Source organism: Nematolebias whitei, chromosome 9 (genome assembly GCF_014905685.2).
Source record: "Nematolebias whitei isolate Nwh7 chromosome 9, NemWhi1, whole genome shotgun sequence".
Lineage (NCBI taxonomy): Eukaryota > Metazoa > Chordata > Actinopteri > Cyprinodontiformes > Rivulidae > Nematolebias > Nematolebias whitei.
In genome coordinates, this window is record NC_056506.1 from 26,526,645 (window position 1) to 26,546,266 (window position 19,622).

At 40.4% G+C, this 19,622-nt stretch overlaps 1 protein-coding gene across 1 annotated transcript in view; it reads left to right on the plus strand.

Annotated features, from left to right (window-relative positions):
- The first annotated feature begins 2,380 nt into the window (after positions 1–2,380).
- Positions 2,381–19,622, plus strand: part of LOC119415029 (TSC22 domain family protein 2) — a 44,049-nt gene continuing 26,807 nt past the window's right edge. The window contains exon 1 of the mRNA XM_037682158.1: positions 2,381–4,708. Within this exon, the coding sequence (XP_037538086.1) occupies positions 2,976–4,708 (1,733 nt within the window). The 5' untranslated portion in view covers positions 2,381–2,975. The remainder of the gene's footprint in view (positions 4,709–19,622) is intronic.

The window sequence follows — 19,622 nt, forward strand, 5'->3', positions numbered from 1 at the left end:
GATTAGCACCAGCAACCCCCACGATCAGCAAGTTGCACCTCGACCACAGGCTGTGTCTTTATCAACAAGTTTCTCACTCGATTCTGACGGACTGGATCACTTTTCTTGGCAGAATTCACTTAATGGTTTTCCTGGCTTTAATCAAAGTCCAAAACCTTCAGTATAGTTGTTGTTGGGGGTTTTGGAAAGCCATTACAGTAGCCTCTGGAAGAACTGGTTTCTGATTGATCCAGTTAGAAACCAGTTCTGTTTCCTGGTGTGCTTTTAGTCACCTTGGAACATCCAGCTGAGTCCAAGTTTCAACCACCTAGCTGTTGATTTGAGGTGAATTTGAACAAACGGATGGATTTATTACTCTAACCACTTTGTGCAATGAACCAGCACCACAGCATGATGCTACTACCACCATGCTTGACAAATCACACAGATATCTTAGGTTTAAAAGCCTCAACAAGATTCCTCCAGATGTATTTCTTGGTATTTTGGCCTATTAGCTCAATCTTTGTATTGTCTTACTATAAAACTTTGCCCTCTCAGTCCATGGTGATGTAAAACGAGCTACACTGTGTACAGTGATACAGATGTTCCAGCTGTTTCTAGTTCACGGCAGACTTGAGCCCTGGTGGTTCCTGAACAGCCTAACCAATTCATTTCTTCTGTTAAGGACAGATGACCATTTGTTGATCCAGTAAGTGTGGACAAACAAATTATTCTTGTGCTTGCAAAGAAAAATTCCACCTTCAGTCAATCATGATACTAATGGAAAGTTAATAAGTCTTGGCCTTGCCAAGTTAAAAGCCTTACAGTGGTGTCCAGTCCTGGTTCTGAAGATTACTATCCTGCATGTTTTAGATATTCTCTGCTCTAACGCTCCTCATTCAGTTGGTCTTTTAGCACAACTTTGTTCTCCAGAAGCCTGTTAATCATACATTGATTCAAATCAGGTGTGTTTGAGCAGTATAACTTCTAAAACACACAGAATAGTGGTCCTCGAGTACTATGACTGGACATACTGCTCTAGAACTTTCATTAAGACTAAAGACCCAACAAGTGTAACAGAAGAGTTTTTGTCCTTTGTATCAAAGGCCAAGCTTTTGTTGGATGACTGAACAGCTCTGATTTTCATCCTTGAATCTCTTGCCAACCCTTTCTAGATTATCAAATAAACTTCTCTGTTTGGATCCAGGGGAGAGTGATAAGGTGTGGACTACTGTGGGAATGGCTGTGGAAATAAAGTTATGACATCTCAATGATTTGTTACTCCAACTCACAGAGGTTTAACGAACATAAAGATAAAAATAAAATAAACACATGAAACGACTGCTCTAAGAATCCCATTTTCAGGTTTTCTCAGGCTACTGCAGTGTTTCCCTCTAACATCACCAACACTGCAACATGAAATGTCAACAGATGGTGCCAGGCAGAGAGGGGTGATGCCTTCAGGTGCCCTCTGCTGCAGTTTAACTGAAGCTGTCAGCTAAAGCTCCATAATCAAAGAACACAGGAAGGTGAAATTACTTTTCTGCAATTTGATGGCTCTCTCTTTAAATTTGATAAATAAAAAAATATGCACATGCAGTTAATCAAATGAGGGGAAAGTCTCAACATTAATTATTCATACCATATATGTACATCATTTACTGTTGTTGATGCTGTATTTATCTTGACAGTCCTTCAGCCAGTGCTGTACCTCTGATGATCTCATTCCTAATCTTATCCATCCTTGTCACTACTAAGAAGAACCTCAACATCTTCATTTCTGCCTCTTCCAGTTCTTATATAGAATATATATCTCTATGGCGCTGCTTCCTTCTCTCCAAGTTCTCTTCCACCTGTTCTCTGTTCTCACCACAAATCACAATGTCATCTGCAAACATCATAGTCAAAACTGTATATACTATAAGCATATACAATATATTTTTGAAAAGAGTGAGAATGACATCTCTGAATAACACAAAAAGTGGTACTTTAACAAACTATACTAATATTAATTAAACCAACCACTTGGCATTTTTACATAAAATTATGAATAGTTTTATTTAAAAAATAAATGTCAGGGCCGTTCAAAGTTGCTTTTTTTAAAGTAACTGGCACATAATGTTTTCAGATAACTAAAAAGTTCAGCTAAAAAGTAGAAAATTGACACTAAAGGAAAGTTTAACTGCGCGTTGAACAAAACAAATGTTTAAAAACAAAATTGCATTTTAAGTTCAGTGACCAATTTTTACTAGAGGCGCTTCAGAGTTCACCGTTTGTACATTTTGTCCGAGGTTCATTGAAAGCAACAGAAAGCGTATTCACGAACGAGTCGTACGCAAACACTCTTGCGCTCACTTCTTACCCATGATGCAGCGCGGCCGCGTACAACATAGCCATCTTGTCAGAAGTGACGGAAGGAGTGAGTTGTAGGCGCTGTTAAGATTAACATTTGTTTCAAACGTAGGAAATAAAAGCTTTATTTTTATTTTCTAACCGGACAGCTTCAAAGTAAGTGTCGCCGACGAAAGACTCAAAGCCGGTGGAGTGAGTGGAGACGGTTTTGGGAAGATGTCTCACATACTTGTACCGACGTAGGGGGAGTGTGCGGCGTTGTAGCTAGCTCAGTAAGTAAAGGATTGCGGGGCCTCCTCAGCCTGAAGTAGCGCCCACAGCTGGGCGAGACACTTCGCAACCAGGCCGGTGAACAAGCGGACATCCAGTGTATCAGCAGGCCGACCCGGGCTGAGTAAGGACTCGGATTTATCGGTGAGAAAAGCCGCAGTGCTGCTGGACGAGACGACACGAAGTGTGGCGTCGCTCGGTGAGCTCATGAAACGCAACAGGAGACCGAGAGAGGAAGAGGATGGCGCAGATTCATCTTGACTACAGTTAAGTAGGAAGAGGAAAACCGATGCGAGTGTGCTCTTTATAATGATCTGAGCTTTTACAAAGCTTCAAAACAGCTCGTATCTTTTTGTTTTGTTTAAATATTTTTGATGGAGGATAAACTTGGACTCCCGCCGCCCAACATGTCCAAGATGCCGGCTAAGAAAAAGAGCTGCTTTCAGATTACAAGCGTGACTCAGGCCCAGGTGGCGGCTGTCGGGGCCGCGGACGACTCCGAGAGTCTGGACGACCCGGACGAGTCGCGAACTGAGGACGTCTCGTCGGAGATATACGACGTGTCGCGGGCCGAGTACGAGCCGGCGTGTGACAGGAGTTCTTCGGAGGAAGCGCTGAATAACGTCGGAGAGGCAGAGGTCAGCGCTGTGGCGCCCTCAAACGCACCTCAAGCAAGTCAGTCAGGGCTGGTATGCAATCCAGTCGGGGATGTAAGGAAAACTGGAGTGTCTGGTTCCAGTCAAGGTGGTCAGAACTCGCCCACTGGTTCACCTCTGACCACTCAGCCTCATGTGTCTGTGAGCACATCCGCTGCAGCGACCAGCCCCGCTCCTGCTGCCACCTCCACAGTGAGCTGCTCTTCACGCTTCAGGGTCATCAAACTGGATCACGGTACTGGAGAACCTTTTCGAAGAGGCCGATGGACTTGTACAGAGTTTTATGAGAAAGAGTCTGATCCCTTGCTTGGCGGTAGGACTGTAGATAGTATAAGACACCCCAGTGTCACCCAGGACCCCACTGCTGATCGAGACAGTGGGCTTGGACCTTCAGTGGGTTCTGTAGTTTCCCCAGTAACACACACAAGTCCAGTCTTTGGCTCTATGGCAGAGGTGTCTCACGCTTCCTCTCGTCTACATTCAGCAGAGACACTACCGCAGCAGCAGGTCCTGCATCAGAGCTACACCGCCCAGCAACATGGAGTCGGCGCTTCAGCCACGCACACTTCTTTTTCCAGTATCAAGTCCACAGCAGCGCCAGCTCCATCAACAGTGGGGGTTCTTCAGCCGCACCTTGCACAGAACGTGCTTCCTGTTGGTCAGAATGGCCTTCCCCACTCAGATGTCCATCTACAGAAATCTCCCATCATGCCTCCATTATACCCACCCCAGCAGCAGGTTCCTCTGGGTCACCACATGACCAGCCAGTCAACAGGAATGATGCAGACGGAGTACTATCAGCAACAACAGTCTACACCAGTGCCAGCAGCACTGTCTGGTGTCCAGTCCCTCCCAGTGTCCAGCCTCTCTGCAGGGACTGTTGGACAAGCCCCTGCTCCGGCGTTGTCCCTAGCTTCTGGAGTAGCTTCGGTGCCAAGTCAAGTTGGAGACGTTTCCGTAGCACCATTGGTCTCTGTATCTGCTGGACAACCAGCTCTTGCTGCCTTGCAGCAGCAAACTGTAGGCATCCTGGTTGCTGGATCAGGTGTGCCCCTGCAGACTGCTGGTCAGTTTCCTTCCACAGGACTACCCCTTCCTTCTGGTGTGCAAAACGTGCCTGCTATGGCAGTGGGTGCTAGTGTGCCCACAGCTGTGCTCAGTGCCTCCAGTGCAGCAATGCCAAACGTGTCAACCTTCAGTTTGCCTCCTAGTCAGATGCCTCACAGCATAACTCCTGTGACTCGGGGGGTGCAGGGCCTTCCAGTGATTGGATTTGGACAGGCGGAGGGTGCTGGTGGTGGGAGGAAGTCAGAGGGACTCATCGATGCACAGTCTCCAGGCTCTGGGAGGGAAATGGTGAAGCCCTTCATGCCCGACACCTTGAATCTCAACACCCCGACTGTCAACAGCCTCTTTGGAATCCACATACCTGTAGATGGGGACGAGGACAGGTAACATGTCTCTGTTGTTTCCGTGTTTTTAAGGTCTCACTCCTTTCTAGCATTTTTACTTTTTCACAATGAAATGGGGTAGAATAATTAAAGAAGAAATACAGACATAAAAGTTTGTAACTGCCTGCTTATCAGCCACTTCCTGCAAAATTATTTAAACTACAACGTTTGAGTGAATTGGTAGCACTGATCGTTTAGCTTGTCGGGTGGTCAGGATTCCACTTTGAACCTCTGGATGAAAAAAGTGGAGGGAAGCAGTAGAGAACAGAAAGAAAATGTGTTTCTTTTATTAGGACCTGAAGAATGGTTTCCCAAACTCAAATGACAACTTGTTAAACACGCACAAACTCTTACTGTGTTTGACGGTGTGTGTTAGTATTGTGTAGCAGAAGGTGCGATCTGTTCACTCGTCCTCTTCCACATCAGATTTCACCTCCAGGGGCTCATAGTATGAAACAAATTCAGCAGATCTTGTGTAATTTTTTTGCCAGTGCCATCATGGATCTTAAGCTGCTTGCTTAACAAAAGTGAAAAAACATGAAAATTAAATGTCCTTGTGGAGTGAGAGTAACACAGCTGCTGCAGGACACACAGCGGTGTGTCAAAGTTGCAGGGCCAGATGAAATTTGTCCCATTTTCTTCCCAGATTTGTATTTGTCTAAATTCCTTGTTCGGTGATGTTACATTTTCACCTAAAAGTTTTTTTTATGGAGGATTAGCACCAACTCAGCACTAAATGATAAAAACGCTCTCACATTGTCCAAACCTGCCCAAGTTCTGGCATAAAAAATATATTTGCCAGATGGATTAGTGAACAACAAATATCAGCAAAAAAAAACATTCAGTTCAATTAAATGCTTTATTAAGCTGTTTAAAAACTAATCTCAGAAAATTAAATAAAACAACTGGACTTGTGTTCTGTATTTGAAGGTCTCTGCCTTCCCATCAGAGGAGCTTTCTCAAGACAAAATATGACACTGAAGCTTTTTAAGAGCTTTATGCACCGTAATCTAGATTATTGTGCAGATTCACCTGTCCTCCCTGCTGAGGATCATTAGAGACTTTGCCTGGCTCAAGGAGAGATGTTTTGACATGCATGAAGGTGTGAACTGGAGTGAAACGGACCGGGTATCAGGCTGTAAATCAAAAATCTGAGATCTCTTCTGTTTGTTGTTTTTCTTGTTTGAAGTCAATGGTTTCCTTCACCCCTTTTTAAACCATCTGTCCAAAATATGAATATTTTGTTCTCTAAAGAGTGTCCTTTATCCTTGAGGTGAAGGAGCACAGCTGAGTCTTGTCCTGATGATCTGGCTCTCCTGTGTTGAGACATGTATCTGTGGAGAAGCTGTTTATAGACGTCTCTGCACTGAATACACCACACCGCTCAGTGTTTCCTTGCTAACTTGAAAAGAGGCCTGTTAGGATATCCACCGGTTTGGAGAGCTTTTTTGATGATCTTTTCCCTTCTGTCTTCATGGGGACATGTTTGGCCTCATGGTGTAGAGAAAGTTTGTGTTCCAGTGGGTGGCGAGAGTCGAACAGAAGGTACTGATCATAGTGAACTGAAAACCTTAACGTTGAGGGTTCCATCTCAGAAAGGCATCTTGTTGTCATTAGCAACCTGTCTTGTAATTTTGGTGCTGTCCACTAGTGTGTTCAAGACCACCTAACCCAGACCAAGTCAAGACCAGAGTGTACCAAGACAAGACCAAGACTTTTAGGGTCTGAGACCAAGACCTCAAATAAAATATAAAATTTTATTATAAAATATTTTTATAAAAGTTACATACTGCAACTTTAAGTTTGCTTTTATAAATTTTCAAAGCTACATAAAGAAATCAGACATTCAGTGGCCTAACTTCATGTGATTCAACAATAAAATACACAACTGTTAAATTGGAAGCAGTTTCATCACATGCCAAGCCTGAAAAAACTGACGTGGCAAAACACTCTTCATAAATCTGAACTCAAGACCAAGGATAACCATATAGTTGCATTAGTTACAAGTATATTCTTTGTGATTTAAATTGGCAAATTTTATAACTGATGATTTGGCAGACATCTTCTCCTGCACACAGACAATCGCTTCTCATTTTCTTGGAGTGACCAGTGTTGCCAGATAGAGTTGAGATTTTCCAGCCCAAAAGTCTTGTTAAAAACCACCACATCACACAAAAATCTGCCCAATCAATATATTGTTACAGTATATTTACTGTTTAAACATGAACACATATCAGTTCAAGCCAAGGTAATTTAACAATATGTGGCAAAATGAAACGATCCAACAAAAATCTTCCCAGAGTTCCCAGCAAAAAACGGAATGAAAACAGCCCATTTGGCAATAAACTGCCCAATCTGGCAACACTGGGAGTGACACGTGCGAGTGAAAGGGGATGGGCATGAGAGCGGTAACAAAAAATGTGTTTAGCAATGAGTCACATTATCGCTTGGATTTGAACCAGTACATTTTACATCCAATAAAAACAAAGATGTTAACAAATAAACTGGACAATATTCTCAGTTTAGTGATATTTCCACGGTTGTGGTCTTGACTGGACTTGAAATAAAAGACCGAGACCATCAAAATGACTGGCCTCGAGTACTACAACACTACTGTCCACACAGTTGACATGTGGTGAATGCTTCTGTTTCCTTGGCTTGGATTTTGATCCTGGTATCGTCCACACACCTGAACCAATGGCTCGGTGTTGTTCCCTTCAAGGTTCTCTCACGTTCCACTAACGACTCCATTGTGAGAGGCATAGAGTTTAATCTGTATGTGAATCTGGGTTGCACAGCAAAACTTCTCATTAAGTTTAAAATCATATTTTAGTTTTGATTTGAGGGAGCTCCCTGGATGATTCGCAAAACACTTTCATTGACAGGATGGAAGTCCAGTTGTATTTTATTTTTTTTATTTTTTTTGCATTTACCATGTCCTGGATGACTGAGAATTTACACCCACATAATACCATTTACATATAATTTAAAAAAAAAATTTAAATGAAGCTTTCATGTGAGTACAGAAAAAGTTATTCCTTTTGCAAAATAAAGTGCTTCAATATATAAACTTAAATCACTGTTTCATAGTTGGTACATGAAATAGAGCATAAAACTATTATCGCTGTGAGACATTTACGCCCACCATCCCATCCAGGTTGATGAGCGCGTGGATAATTGAGCTTCAGGAAGCTTCAGGATTATTTGTGACTTTCCTGCCAGTTCTGTGAGCTTCGTAGCGTAGATTTGTGTTGCAAAAACTTTCCCTCCATTTTAGCAGAACGCAGCGGCCAGAAGCACTGTTGGCTTCTGGGTAGTGTAGTTATTTTGACTGCCGTCACAGTATAGGCTTATTGAGAGAAAACTACAAAATGGTGGCGCCTGTCCGAAGTATTTTTTCTGTTGACTTTTTATCCCGTACCGTCCCAATCACATGAGTAATAAGTAAAGAGCGAGTCCGCGAAAGTCGAACCGTGAAGTAGCGAGGGATGTATACTGTTTTGTTTAGGGGTGCACTGATTGGAGTTTTCTGGCCGAGCACCGATCTCTAAAAAGCCTGACCTGCCGATTCTGATTTTGGCCAATACCGATTTTGTTTCAACTGAAAAACATACCCTTGAACAACCAAGTCCATGCTTAATAATCCAGGTATACAATCCAACATTTTTCAGTCCAGTCATCTGGACAGTTTCTTTTTTTTTTTTGTGCTGAAACGTTTCGCCTTCGGCCCGGTATTTACCCTTGAACAATATCTTAGAAACAATGCAAACTTGTTTTAACTGGCCATGAGGTAGTGCTCTGAAATATAAATTAAGTTCAGACAATTGTTAAAATTACTAAAAATCTGTAAAATCAGTTTCTCATGCAAGTATCGGCCGATCTCCCAAAATTAAGGAAATCGGGTTCGATTTATCGGTGCACCCATAGTTTTATTGGCAGAGACTTTTTTTCCACTGGAGGTTTTGATGGAAAAAGCTTAACTTAATAAGTGCAGTTTTTTATAACATCTTAATGTGCACATGCATCTATAAAGTTAATAATAAATTTAACATCTCGCCTCTGTTGACACGTTTTCGTATGGATGATTTGGTTAAAGTGGTAAAGTTAGCTCACTCTTACGCCCTTTTTAATGTTGCAGTCAATCGTGCTGACTGAATAGGTAAGAGTTTCTACAGGAGCCTGCAGTGTCCAAATCAGTCGGTCACTGCAAACTTCAAATGTGACAATTAGGAAAAAATCACATATTAACAAATTCTGTGTTTTAAAACAAGTTGTTTTCAGTGTTCAAATATGCAGTTCTGTCTGTTTTCTGTATGGAAGACATCACAAAGCTCTGCAGTAGATCTGAACGTTGATCGTCTAATTACAGTTTTACAAACGTCTTCCTCGTGTGAAACTGTTTCTGTCCAACTCTACAGACTTTGTTTTACATATCTCCTAATAGACAAACAATTCAGACCAGTCAGTGGGGTTAATGCAAAACGTTGAGGTTTGTTTTCTGTTGGTTATATTCTATAATAAAATATGTAAAAGGTTTTAGTTATCCATTAAAGTTTGATCAGTTTTACATGTTGTGCACTGGATGAGGAGATTCAAAAATGTTCAAGACAAAAACCACTGGACTTTATTTGTAACAGAAAGTCCAGTTGTTTTTGTCTTGAACTTTTTTGAATGTACCGTGTCCTGGATGACTGAGAACCTTCACCAGCATATTGGATGAGGAGAGGAATATGAACTTAAATAACGGGATATTATGGTAAATATCATTCATGAAAATAAATTACACAGGAATATTTTGTGCCTCAGTAATAAACATTTGATTGCGTAAATACATTTTTTTTGTTCCAAATCATTTAAAAGTTAACAAGAAGCTGCTTTAGAGTGCTCACTCTTGTTTCAGGCAATATAAGCATTTCCTTCCGTTGAGCTCTCTTAAAGAAGATCGTCACTAACTGAGTGGTTTCATTCTGACGCATACGGAAGAGGCTCACCTGTGCTTCATGCAGCGGTCCGTCTTTTCTTTTTTTGGTTTATTTTCTAAGATAAATGGTCAGGAGGCAGTTATTTTGAGATTGATTTTTACCTTGAGGTTTCCAGCACATGTTGCTGTAGTCTTTGAGTAAAAAGTACATTTTATTTATGACACACACAAAAAAGTAAAACTTGAATTTACTTCTCTAAGTCACTGTGTTTTCTTGCATAGGCCTCAGAAGTTCAGAACTGTTTGAAGTGATGGGCTTTAATGCAAACATTAGATTGTGCTGTTTAATACTCTGGCAGCTACAAGCTAATTATGGCCTTTCTGCAAATGAGCTGCTTGTCTGACCTTTTAAATAAATTCCAACACGTATACATTAGTAAACGAATTAGGAAGTTAGTTCCTACTCAGGAAAATACTTTCCAATACAAACATAGCAAAGAGTGTTTGAATTTGTTGTCACAAATTGTGACAACAAGCACTTGTGTCCCATCAGACACTTTATAGAGGACTCATTGCCTTAAGTTTTTCTTTTAATCCTCTGAGCCAGTATACAAGTAATAACATCCAGCAGATACCATGGCAGCAGCTTGTTTTAGTTTGACTTTACACAGCATGGTCTCCTGCCAAAAGCAGTCTTTATCTGATTTCTCTCTTGTAGTAGATGGCACACGAGCGGAAATGATACAGTGCCTAAAATCTGTGGTTTCCATTTACAGCTTCATACGTGTGTCGGAGTCTAGAGCAGACAGGAAATGTAAGCTGAAGAAACTGGTACTCTGTTCTTTTTTCACTGCTCAGTATTTTTGTTGTATTTCAGTTTGTCTCATGCACTTTGCTGAGGTTTAAAAGAGCACTGATGTTTTTGAAGTGGACCTGATGTGTAAAAATGATCGACAATTAAAATCTTACCTGAAGTAAATAGCTCTTTGAAAGACAGTGGCTTGGTGAAATAGTTTGTCTGACAAAACTAACAAGTTCAAATTCAGCTAAGTCCACTGGAGATTGCTTCTGTCTTGAAAGGACCCCCATCCCCAACGTTTCGGTGTTTCATACACCATTTTATAAACTTTTACACTGGTGCCCATTTTATTTTATTTTTTTATTTACAGGGCATTCAGTGGATATTTACAAGTCGTCTTGATGTTTGAAAGACACACATGAATAAATTGTATTAAAAACAACAAAGGTAATATGAACAACAGTAATTTTAACAAGAAAAACTATATTAAGTATTGGTAGACTGTGACAAAGTGAAGATTCAATGCAATCTGCTGCTTCCTTACATAGATAACTTTTACTAATTGGCCTTTTTTGTGTACGGTACATGTGCTGGTCATAAAATTAGAATATGAAAATTTCGATTTAGTTCAGTAATTCCATTCAAAAAGTGAAACTTGTATATTATATTCATTCATTACACGCAGACTGATATATTTCAAATGTTTATTTCTTTTAATGTTCATGATTATAACTGACAACTAATGAAAACACCAAATTCAGTATCTCAGAAAATTAGAATATTGTGAAAACAATTATTGAAGACACCTTGTGCCACACTTTAATCAGCTAATTAACTAAAAATACCTGTAAATGACTTTAAATGGTCTCTCAGTTTAGTTCTGTAGGCTACACAATCATGGGGAAGACTACTGACTTGACAGTTTTCCAAAAGATGACCAATGACACCTTGCACAAGGAGGTCAAGACACAAAGGGTCTTTGCTAAAGAGGCTGGCTGTTCACAGAGCTCTGTGTCCAAGCACATTTAGAGAGGTGAATGGAAGGAAAAGATGTGGTAGAAAAAAGTGTTCAAGCAATAGGGATAACTGCACCCTGGAGAAGATTGTGAAATAAAACCCATTCCAAAATGTGTGGGAGATTCACAAAGCATGAACTGCAGCTGGAGTCAGTGCTTCAAGAACCACCATGCACAGATGTATGCAAGACATGGGTGTCAGCTGTCTCATTCCTTGTGTCAAGCCACTCTTGAACAAGAGACGGCATCAGAAGCATCCTGCCTGAACTAAAGAAAAAAAAAGACTGGACTGCTGCTGAGTAGTCCAAAGTTATGTTCTCTGATTAAAGTAAATTTTGCATTTCCTTTGGAAATCAAGGTCCCAGAGTCTGGACGAAGAGAGGAGAGGCACCGAATCCACATTGCTTGAGGTCCAGTGTCAAGTTTCCACAGTCAATGATGGTTTGGGGTGCCATGTCATCTGCTGGTGTTGGTCCACTGTGGGGTATTCTGAAGAGGAAGATGTGATACACCAGACCCAACAATTCAGAAGAGCTGAAGGCCTCTATCAGAGCAACCTGGGCTCTCATAACACCTGAGCAGTGACACAGACTCAATGACTCCATGCCACGCTGCACTGCTGCAGTAATCCAGACAAAAGGAGCAACAACTAAGTATTAAGTGATGTACATGCTCATTCTTTTCATGTTCATACTTTTCAGTTGGACATTTATATTGAAAAAAAATCCTTTTTTTAAATTGGTCTTAAGTAATATTCCAATTTTTTGAGATACTGAATTTGGGATTAGTTGTCAGTTATAATCAACATTAAAAGAAATAAACATTTGAAATATGTCAGTCTGTGTGTAATGAATGAATATAATATACAAGTTTCACTTTTTGAATGGAATTACTGAAATAAATCAACTTCTTCATGATATTCTAATTTTATGACCAGCACCTGTATGTGCATGTTTCTATTCAGTGCCCTGAGACAACTCCTGTTGTGACTTGGTGCTATATAAATTGAACTGAATTGAACTATTTCCCCAAACAGGTCAATTGAAGTTATTTGAAACTGGTTAAGTATTATTGTTCAAACTATTACCAGTACACTGAAAACAAATTCAGAATTGCCTGAATATGCTTTAAAACAATTCTGAACCCACGTTTGTTGTTTTGCGCGTCTTTACTCACATTTGTTTATAAGTGGTGAGAACATATGTCTGTTATCAGCTATGGTGTTAAACAATTCGTTTCTGTGAGAAGCTTTAAACTGCAGTTTACAATTTCAGTTCATATCTGAAATATCTTATTGAGCATGCATCAGGATATCTGAAATATATATTTAACCATAAACTGGTCTAATATTTTTTCCCTTCAGGCTTAAACTTAATATTTTGATTAAAATGTTGTGGACAGAGTTGTTCCTGTTTAATAAACTTTTAGCGCATTTATGGCAATGGAATCTGGAGATGATTATAGATGATTTAAGCGATGACAGGCGAGCGTTGTACAAACTCTTCCCTATGCATCATATTTGCTCGTCAGGTATGGCTTTGCTGTGACTCACAGAAATAGCTCAGTTTTCAGTTACAGCAGTAGGTCCCTCAGGGTTTCAGAGCTCCTTCCTCTGGAGCTGCATGTTACAGCTGCTTACCTCGGTGAGTTTAATACTAGAACACCGGCACACGGCCTGCTTCATCTCGTGTTATATCCACTTTAACTGTTTGCTGGATTCCTACAGTCCTAAAAAGAAATACATGGAATTTGCTCTTCGTAATTATTTTTCCAGGTTTAAAAAGTGCAAGGAAAATATAGTACGGATAAATTTGTGTGTCTTGACTTCTTTAATTTTCTAAAAAATATAACAGTTTATTATTTCTTAATCAAGTACTGCAAACAGCCAAAAACTTTTTAAATTTATGGTACAGTGGTGCTTGAAAGTTTCAAGTCTTTATAATTTTCAATATTTCTATATAAATATGACCTAAAACATCATCAGATTTTCACACAAGTCCTAAAAGTAGATGAAGAGAACCCAGTTAAACAAATGAGACAAAAATATTATACTTGGTCATTTATTTATTGAGGAAAATGATCCAATATTACATATTTGTGAGTGGTTAAAGTATGTGAAACTTTGCAGGTCCTTCCACAACATCTGGATTGGATTAAGGTCAAGACTTTGACTTGGCCATTCCAAATCATGAACTTTATTCTTGAACCGTTCTTTAGTAGAACCACTTGTGTGCATAGAGTCATTGTCTTGTTGCATGACCCACCTTCTCTTCAGATTCAGTTCATGGACAGATGTTCTGACATTTTCCTCTAAAATTCTCTGATATAATTCAGAATTTGTTGTTCCATCATTGATGACGAGCTGTCCTGGCCCAGATGCAGCAAAACAGGCCCAAACCATGATACTACCGCCACCATGTTTCACAAATGGGATAAGGTGCAACTATGCAGGATAACTATGCAGGAATGCAGAGTTTTTCTTTCTCCAAACATAACCCTTTTCATTCCAACCAAAAAGTTTTATTTTGGTCTCATCCGCCCACAAAACATTCTTCCATCAACCTTCTGACTTGTCCATGTGATCTTTAACAAACTGCAGACAAGCAGCACTGTTCTTTTTGGAGAGCAGTGGCTTCCTTGTTCAACCCTGCCATGTACACCACTGTTGTTCAGAGTTCTCCTGATGGTGGACTCATGAACATCAACATTAGTCAATGTGAGAGACCTTCAGTTAGAAGTTACCCTGGGGTCCTTTGTGACCTCCCCAACTATTCCATGCCTTGCTCCTCGAGTGATCTTTGTTGGTCCACCACTCCTGGGGAGGGTAATAATGGACTTGGATTTCCTCCATTTGTCCACAATCTGTCTGTGGATTGGTGGAGTCCAAACTCTTTAGAGATGGTTTTGTAACCTTTTCCAGTCTGATGAACATCAACAATTCTTTTTCTGAGCTCCTCAGAAATCTCCTTTGTTCCTCCATGATCCACTTCCACCAACATGTTGTGAAGAGCAGACTTTGATAGATCCTGTTCTTTAAATCAAACAGGTGTCCACTCACACCTGATCATCATCAGATTGATGGAAAACACCTGACTCTAATTTCACCTTCAAGTCAACTGTTAATCCTAGAGGTTCACATACTTTTACCACTCATAAATATGTAATATTGGATAATTTTCCTCAATAAATAAATGACCAAGTATAATATTTTTGTCTCATTTGTTTAATTGGGTTCTCTTTATCTACTTTTAGGACTTGTGTGAAAATCTGATGATGTTTTAGGTCATATTTATGCAGAAATATTGAAAAAAAATTCTAAAGCGTTAAAACTTTCAAATACCAATGTATATAAAATACAAACATTACTGTGAAAAGGTAAATGTTTTAAACCAGCCCTAATTTTGTTATATTTCCAAAATCTGAATCCTTCTAAGGAAAATAAAAAAAATCTTAAGTATTATAGTCAGTTTATGTTTGCATTGCAAAATAGTTGAGGTACTCAAATCTTAAATATGTGTTGTAAAAATGCCAGTTTTCTGTATGTTGTGTACTCTGCACAAAGAGTGTAATTTTTGCTACCAGTCTTTATGCAACAGTCTTCTGTACATTTACAGTAAACAGTTGTACTCGGTTGCCAAAAATGATGTAAAAATGTATAAAACATCCGAAAATGTGGGGATGAAAACATCTGATATTTTAAAATTAAATAGGGTTAGGAAGTGTTGCAAGTGTTTTTTAGTTGTTACATCTTCCTGCTCAAATCGTTTTTAATTTTTTTATTTTAGCTGCCGAAGCAACAGTCCATTTTGTGTAGATTTTTTTGATAGATCTTGGTATTTTTATTGTATCGTGCAATGAGACTTTTCTCTGAGTTTGTGATGGTGCTGCTTTATGCTGTGGAGTTTCAGAGTACCAGTTTTGTTTTGTGTGAGAACTCGTCGTCCATGCCGATAAGAAGAAGGGGCTCTTGTGACAGACTGGCCCTATCACACTCTGAGCAGTAGTCTTTCCACTGTGCCCCCATTTTCCTGATAAGAGACCTGACAGTGGGGTGTGTCAGTCAGCTGTGCTCGTCACATCTCGACCCTTTTCTTTTCCACAATGTGAGCTTTGAGCTGGTTTATTGTGTTTTAGGTCTGGATGACGTGATATCCCCCTTTGACCCTAGAGGTGTTGATTGCAGTGACTCCTCTATGTACGTATCTGCTGCAGTATTTGTGCCATCTGTGCTTTGAACAACTCTGTGTCACAATAGTTGTGGCAGAAGTGCGAGAACAGATGAGCTGCTGAATGACATTTGTTTGCTGCGGCAGCTCTGGTATGATCAGACTAAGTTGAGGAAGCTGCAGAGTGAAACTTGGTGTTCCTCTCTTCAAAGGCATTTCAGTTTGCTAAACATGCCAACACTTCTTCCATCCATTTTTCTTTTCATTTTCCTTACCCACATCTCCTTTCTGGGTCATAAGCAACTGGTGCCCATCTTCAGCAGTCACTGCCCTAGACAGGTCTCCAGTCCATCACAAAGTTATGAATCCTATCACGGTGCACTAAGATTCATAACTGGCTGTAACTTTCGTACCCATCACTGTATTCACTGGTTAATATAAAGTATATAATAATAATGTCATCACATTGTCATTACTGTATGTTTCCATACAATGGCGATATTAGTCTCTGCATTTAACCCATCCACCACAAGGTGGTACAGTGGGCAGCTATTGAAAGCGCCCGGGGGGCATTTTGGGGAGAATGCCCCCAGTATACTGCCGCGTACATCCATACACAGAGGTACGTACGCAGAGGTACGAGCATACCCCCCAGCTTTGCATGTCCATGCAAAGCTCAAATAATTACGACCGCATACGCGTACGCGGTGTCGCTCAATAAACTGCCCAGCGACAGACTGTTTTGTATGCGACACCATTGTATTAAATTCCCCTTCTTCATCCCTGATCTGGCCTTTTCTTTTGTTTTTTTTTGGCCAAGAGTCAGGGAGCTCTTCCTCCTCTGTTGATGCAATGACTGAAATGGTGAGAAATGAAGGAATTCGTCACGAGCAAATTAAACTCAGGTCCAGCGTGGCTGCGGGAGGGTCTGGAGATTTCCTGGTGGGCTGGTCTGATGTGTGGGCTGTAGAGCCAGCGCTCCCCGTTTTTAAAAAAATTTTTAGATCTTTTTATTAACAACATATAAACACAGAACACCGCTGTGGCTGAGGCTGCCAGCACTCGCTTTTTTTTTTTTTTCCGACCTGTCAATCAATCCAGTAGGCGTGTCAGCAAGTGACCAATTGGCGACCTCAATTTGTCCCGAAGGTAAACGCCCCTTGTCTGTGAAGCTGCTCTGCAGCTGCTCAGGGTGTACGCTGAAGTACAAAGTCTGAACCCTCTGCGTACAGTACACGCGTACGTACACGTGAGTGGACATACGCGGCAGTATACTGGGGGCTTAAGGTATGCTGCCCAGAGACACAATGAGGTATGCCGTAACCCAGGGTATGGGAGGTGCATTCTGACTGGACAAATTCACCTTCAGACATTAATGGGATATTCAAGTCATTTTGAACTGGGTTCTATTGAAGTTATGAATAATTGTTTTTACATGTTGGAGATCAAGTTCAAGTCAAGTTTATCATTCGCATCACATGTGGTACATGAGGTGGAATGATATTATGTGCAGGGTCTTAGTTACACCCAACAAAAGCAAAAGATATATTGTTGATTCTAGAAGTCTAGATATTTTATTTATCTAGATAAATGGATTCTCTTCACCTACCCATATATGCATGATCTTAGGTTTAATGTCTCATCTTGCAGGTGTATTTTGTAGCTTTCAGTCCACCTGAGCACATAATGTTCTTACAATACCAGATCATATTGTCAATTATGATGCTATGACAACTATTCTCATTTTGTTCACAAAGAACATCTACAATGTCAACTTTAATAACAACCTGCTGCTTTTAACTTAAACGTTTTAACTGCTGCAGATCACAGAGAACCCAAAATGTTTTCTATGTATTATTTAAGTAGTAACATTTATTCATAATATCGTTCTTCACCTTTGTGTGACGGTGACAAAGAAACATGTTAAACAGTCATTTCCCATGGTGACCCATTGCTCCTAACTCCTGTATCCTGTTATTTTTGTATCTGCATCCCTCATGCTGCCCGCCACCTTTTGTTAAGCTGATATTCTTCCCTTCACTCCTCATTTCTTCGCTATTGTTCTCTGCTCATACTTTGTTGGCACATACAAGAGGTTCAAGTCAGAACTAAGCAGAATCTGTGTAAACAGCTAGAGTTTTTAATTTTTTGGTAAACCAACCTGTTCTTTGCATTTGAGCTGTTTCCAAAAAAGGAACGTGTATTATTCTGGTCCAACCGATCTTTCTAGTTTGTACATTTGTCATCTCTGCTTCAGTCATCACATACATGTCAGCTACAGAGATGAGGTGTGTTCTGACAAGCAGAAGCTCATCACCCACTTAGTTCGATGTTTTAATGGCCTCTGTGAGTAGGGCTGTTCTGTACGAGGTAGAGAAAACCTGCGGTCTGAGCTAAGGGGATTTTGTTTGTGGAAACTTGAACTAAAATGCCTCAAAGAAAAACTTTTTTTGGGGAAAAGTAAAGTACATTTCTATTATTTAAATTTTACATTTTTCTTGAATTGTATTTAGTTAACAATTTATGGATTTTTCCAAATATTTCCATAAATGTCTCCTTTTTTATTGGTTGTTTCTTATTTTAGGAATTGCTGTAGTTTAGGGGGGGGGGGGGGTATTTTTGAAGAATATAAAAATCCTAATCTACACCTCAACTTGCTGGGAAACAAAAACACATTTTCTTCTACTGCTTTGTGTTAGGCATGCGTGAATAAATGCCAACCGGACTACCAACAGGGAAATCTTTCAACATCCTTTTTCGTCCTCTGTCCACAGTGCCCTGATTTTCCTCCCTGAACATTACCTTCACCCTCATTGTCTTAAAGCTGCTAAACTAAATCAATAATGTGAAAAATGATTTAAAGTGAAAACCACAATCTTCCTCCTCCTACCATTGTTACTACTTAAACTGCTCACAAGACATTATGTACCATCTGACCTTAAAAATATGTGTGTATTTAAGCACATTTAGTTGTTTAACATATAAAGAATTATTCGTCCACCGTTTCTGTTGTGCTTGTATTCATGCTTCTGTTCCAGTCCAAGCCCCCCTTCCCTCTGGCCTCAGCTCATCTCTGAAGGCTGTTGTTGGCTTCTCATCTTATCAATGATTCAGCAAGGAGGTCCAGAGCTGAATCTGTTACACAGCCACTTGTTTACAATTAGCAGTGAGTGTAAAACGTGTCATGTTCTGATCAGATGTGACACCAACCCCCCCAAAGAACTTGCCAGGAGGTTATTTTAATATAAAACCAGGTCGTAGATTTGCTTTGAGGCTGTTTTTCTTGCAAACCTTGAATCTGTGTGACTGCTGTTTTTCGTACTTGGCCTTGCCAGCTTTAAGAGTTAAGATTCTCCTGTGTGTTGTATGTTTCTAGTAGGTTACGCGTTCCCTCTATTTTCCCTTTTCCATTTCTGTTTAGTGGAGTTTATGAAGGAAACTTCACCTTTTGCCAGTTGCAGTTTTTCAAAGAGCAGCGTTCATAAATCGATATTGACATGTTGAGTTTGAGACCTACAAAGAGATCCATTGAGCGGCGAGTGTTTGCTACAAACAGAGAATGATGACTCGGGTTCTTGCCCTGTTCTTGAAGAGGGCTTGGAGTCATCTGATTTTGTTGATTTCAGCTGATGGCAAACTCTTACAGAGCTCTACAAGTTCCAGCTGAGAGGGTAAAAAAAAGGAAAGGGTTTCTGTGGAGGTGTGCGCCTGCTGTACGTGTGCATGTGTGGAGATTTTGCTCCGATGCCTGCAAAGTGATATTAAGCAGAGCCAGAGGAGCTAGTGAGAGTGTTTAGTCATGAGGTAATGTGACAAAGGCAGTTTGTGCCAAAGATTTCTAGGAAAAAGATCTTTGGCTGCTAAAATATTCACACACATGCTGTAAATCAACTCCTCATTCCTGTGTGTGTGTGTGTGTGTGTGTGTGTGTGTGTGTGTGTGTGTGTGTGTGCGTGCGTGCGTGCGTGCGTGCGTGCGTGCGTGCGTGCGTGCGTGCGTGCGTGCGTGCGTG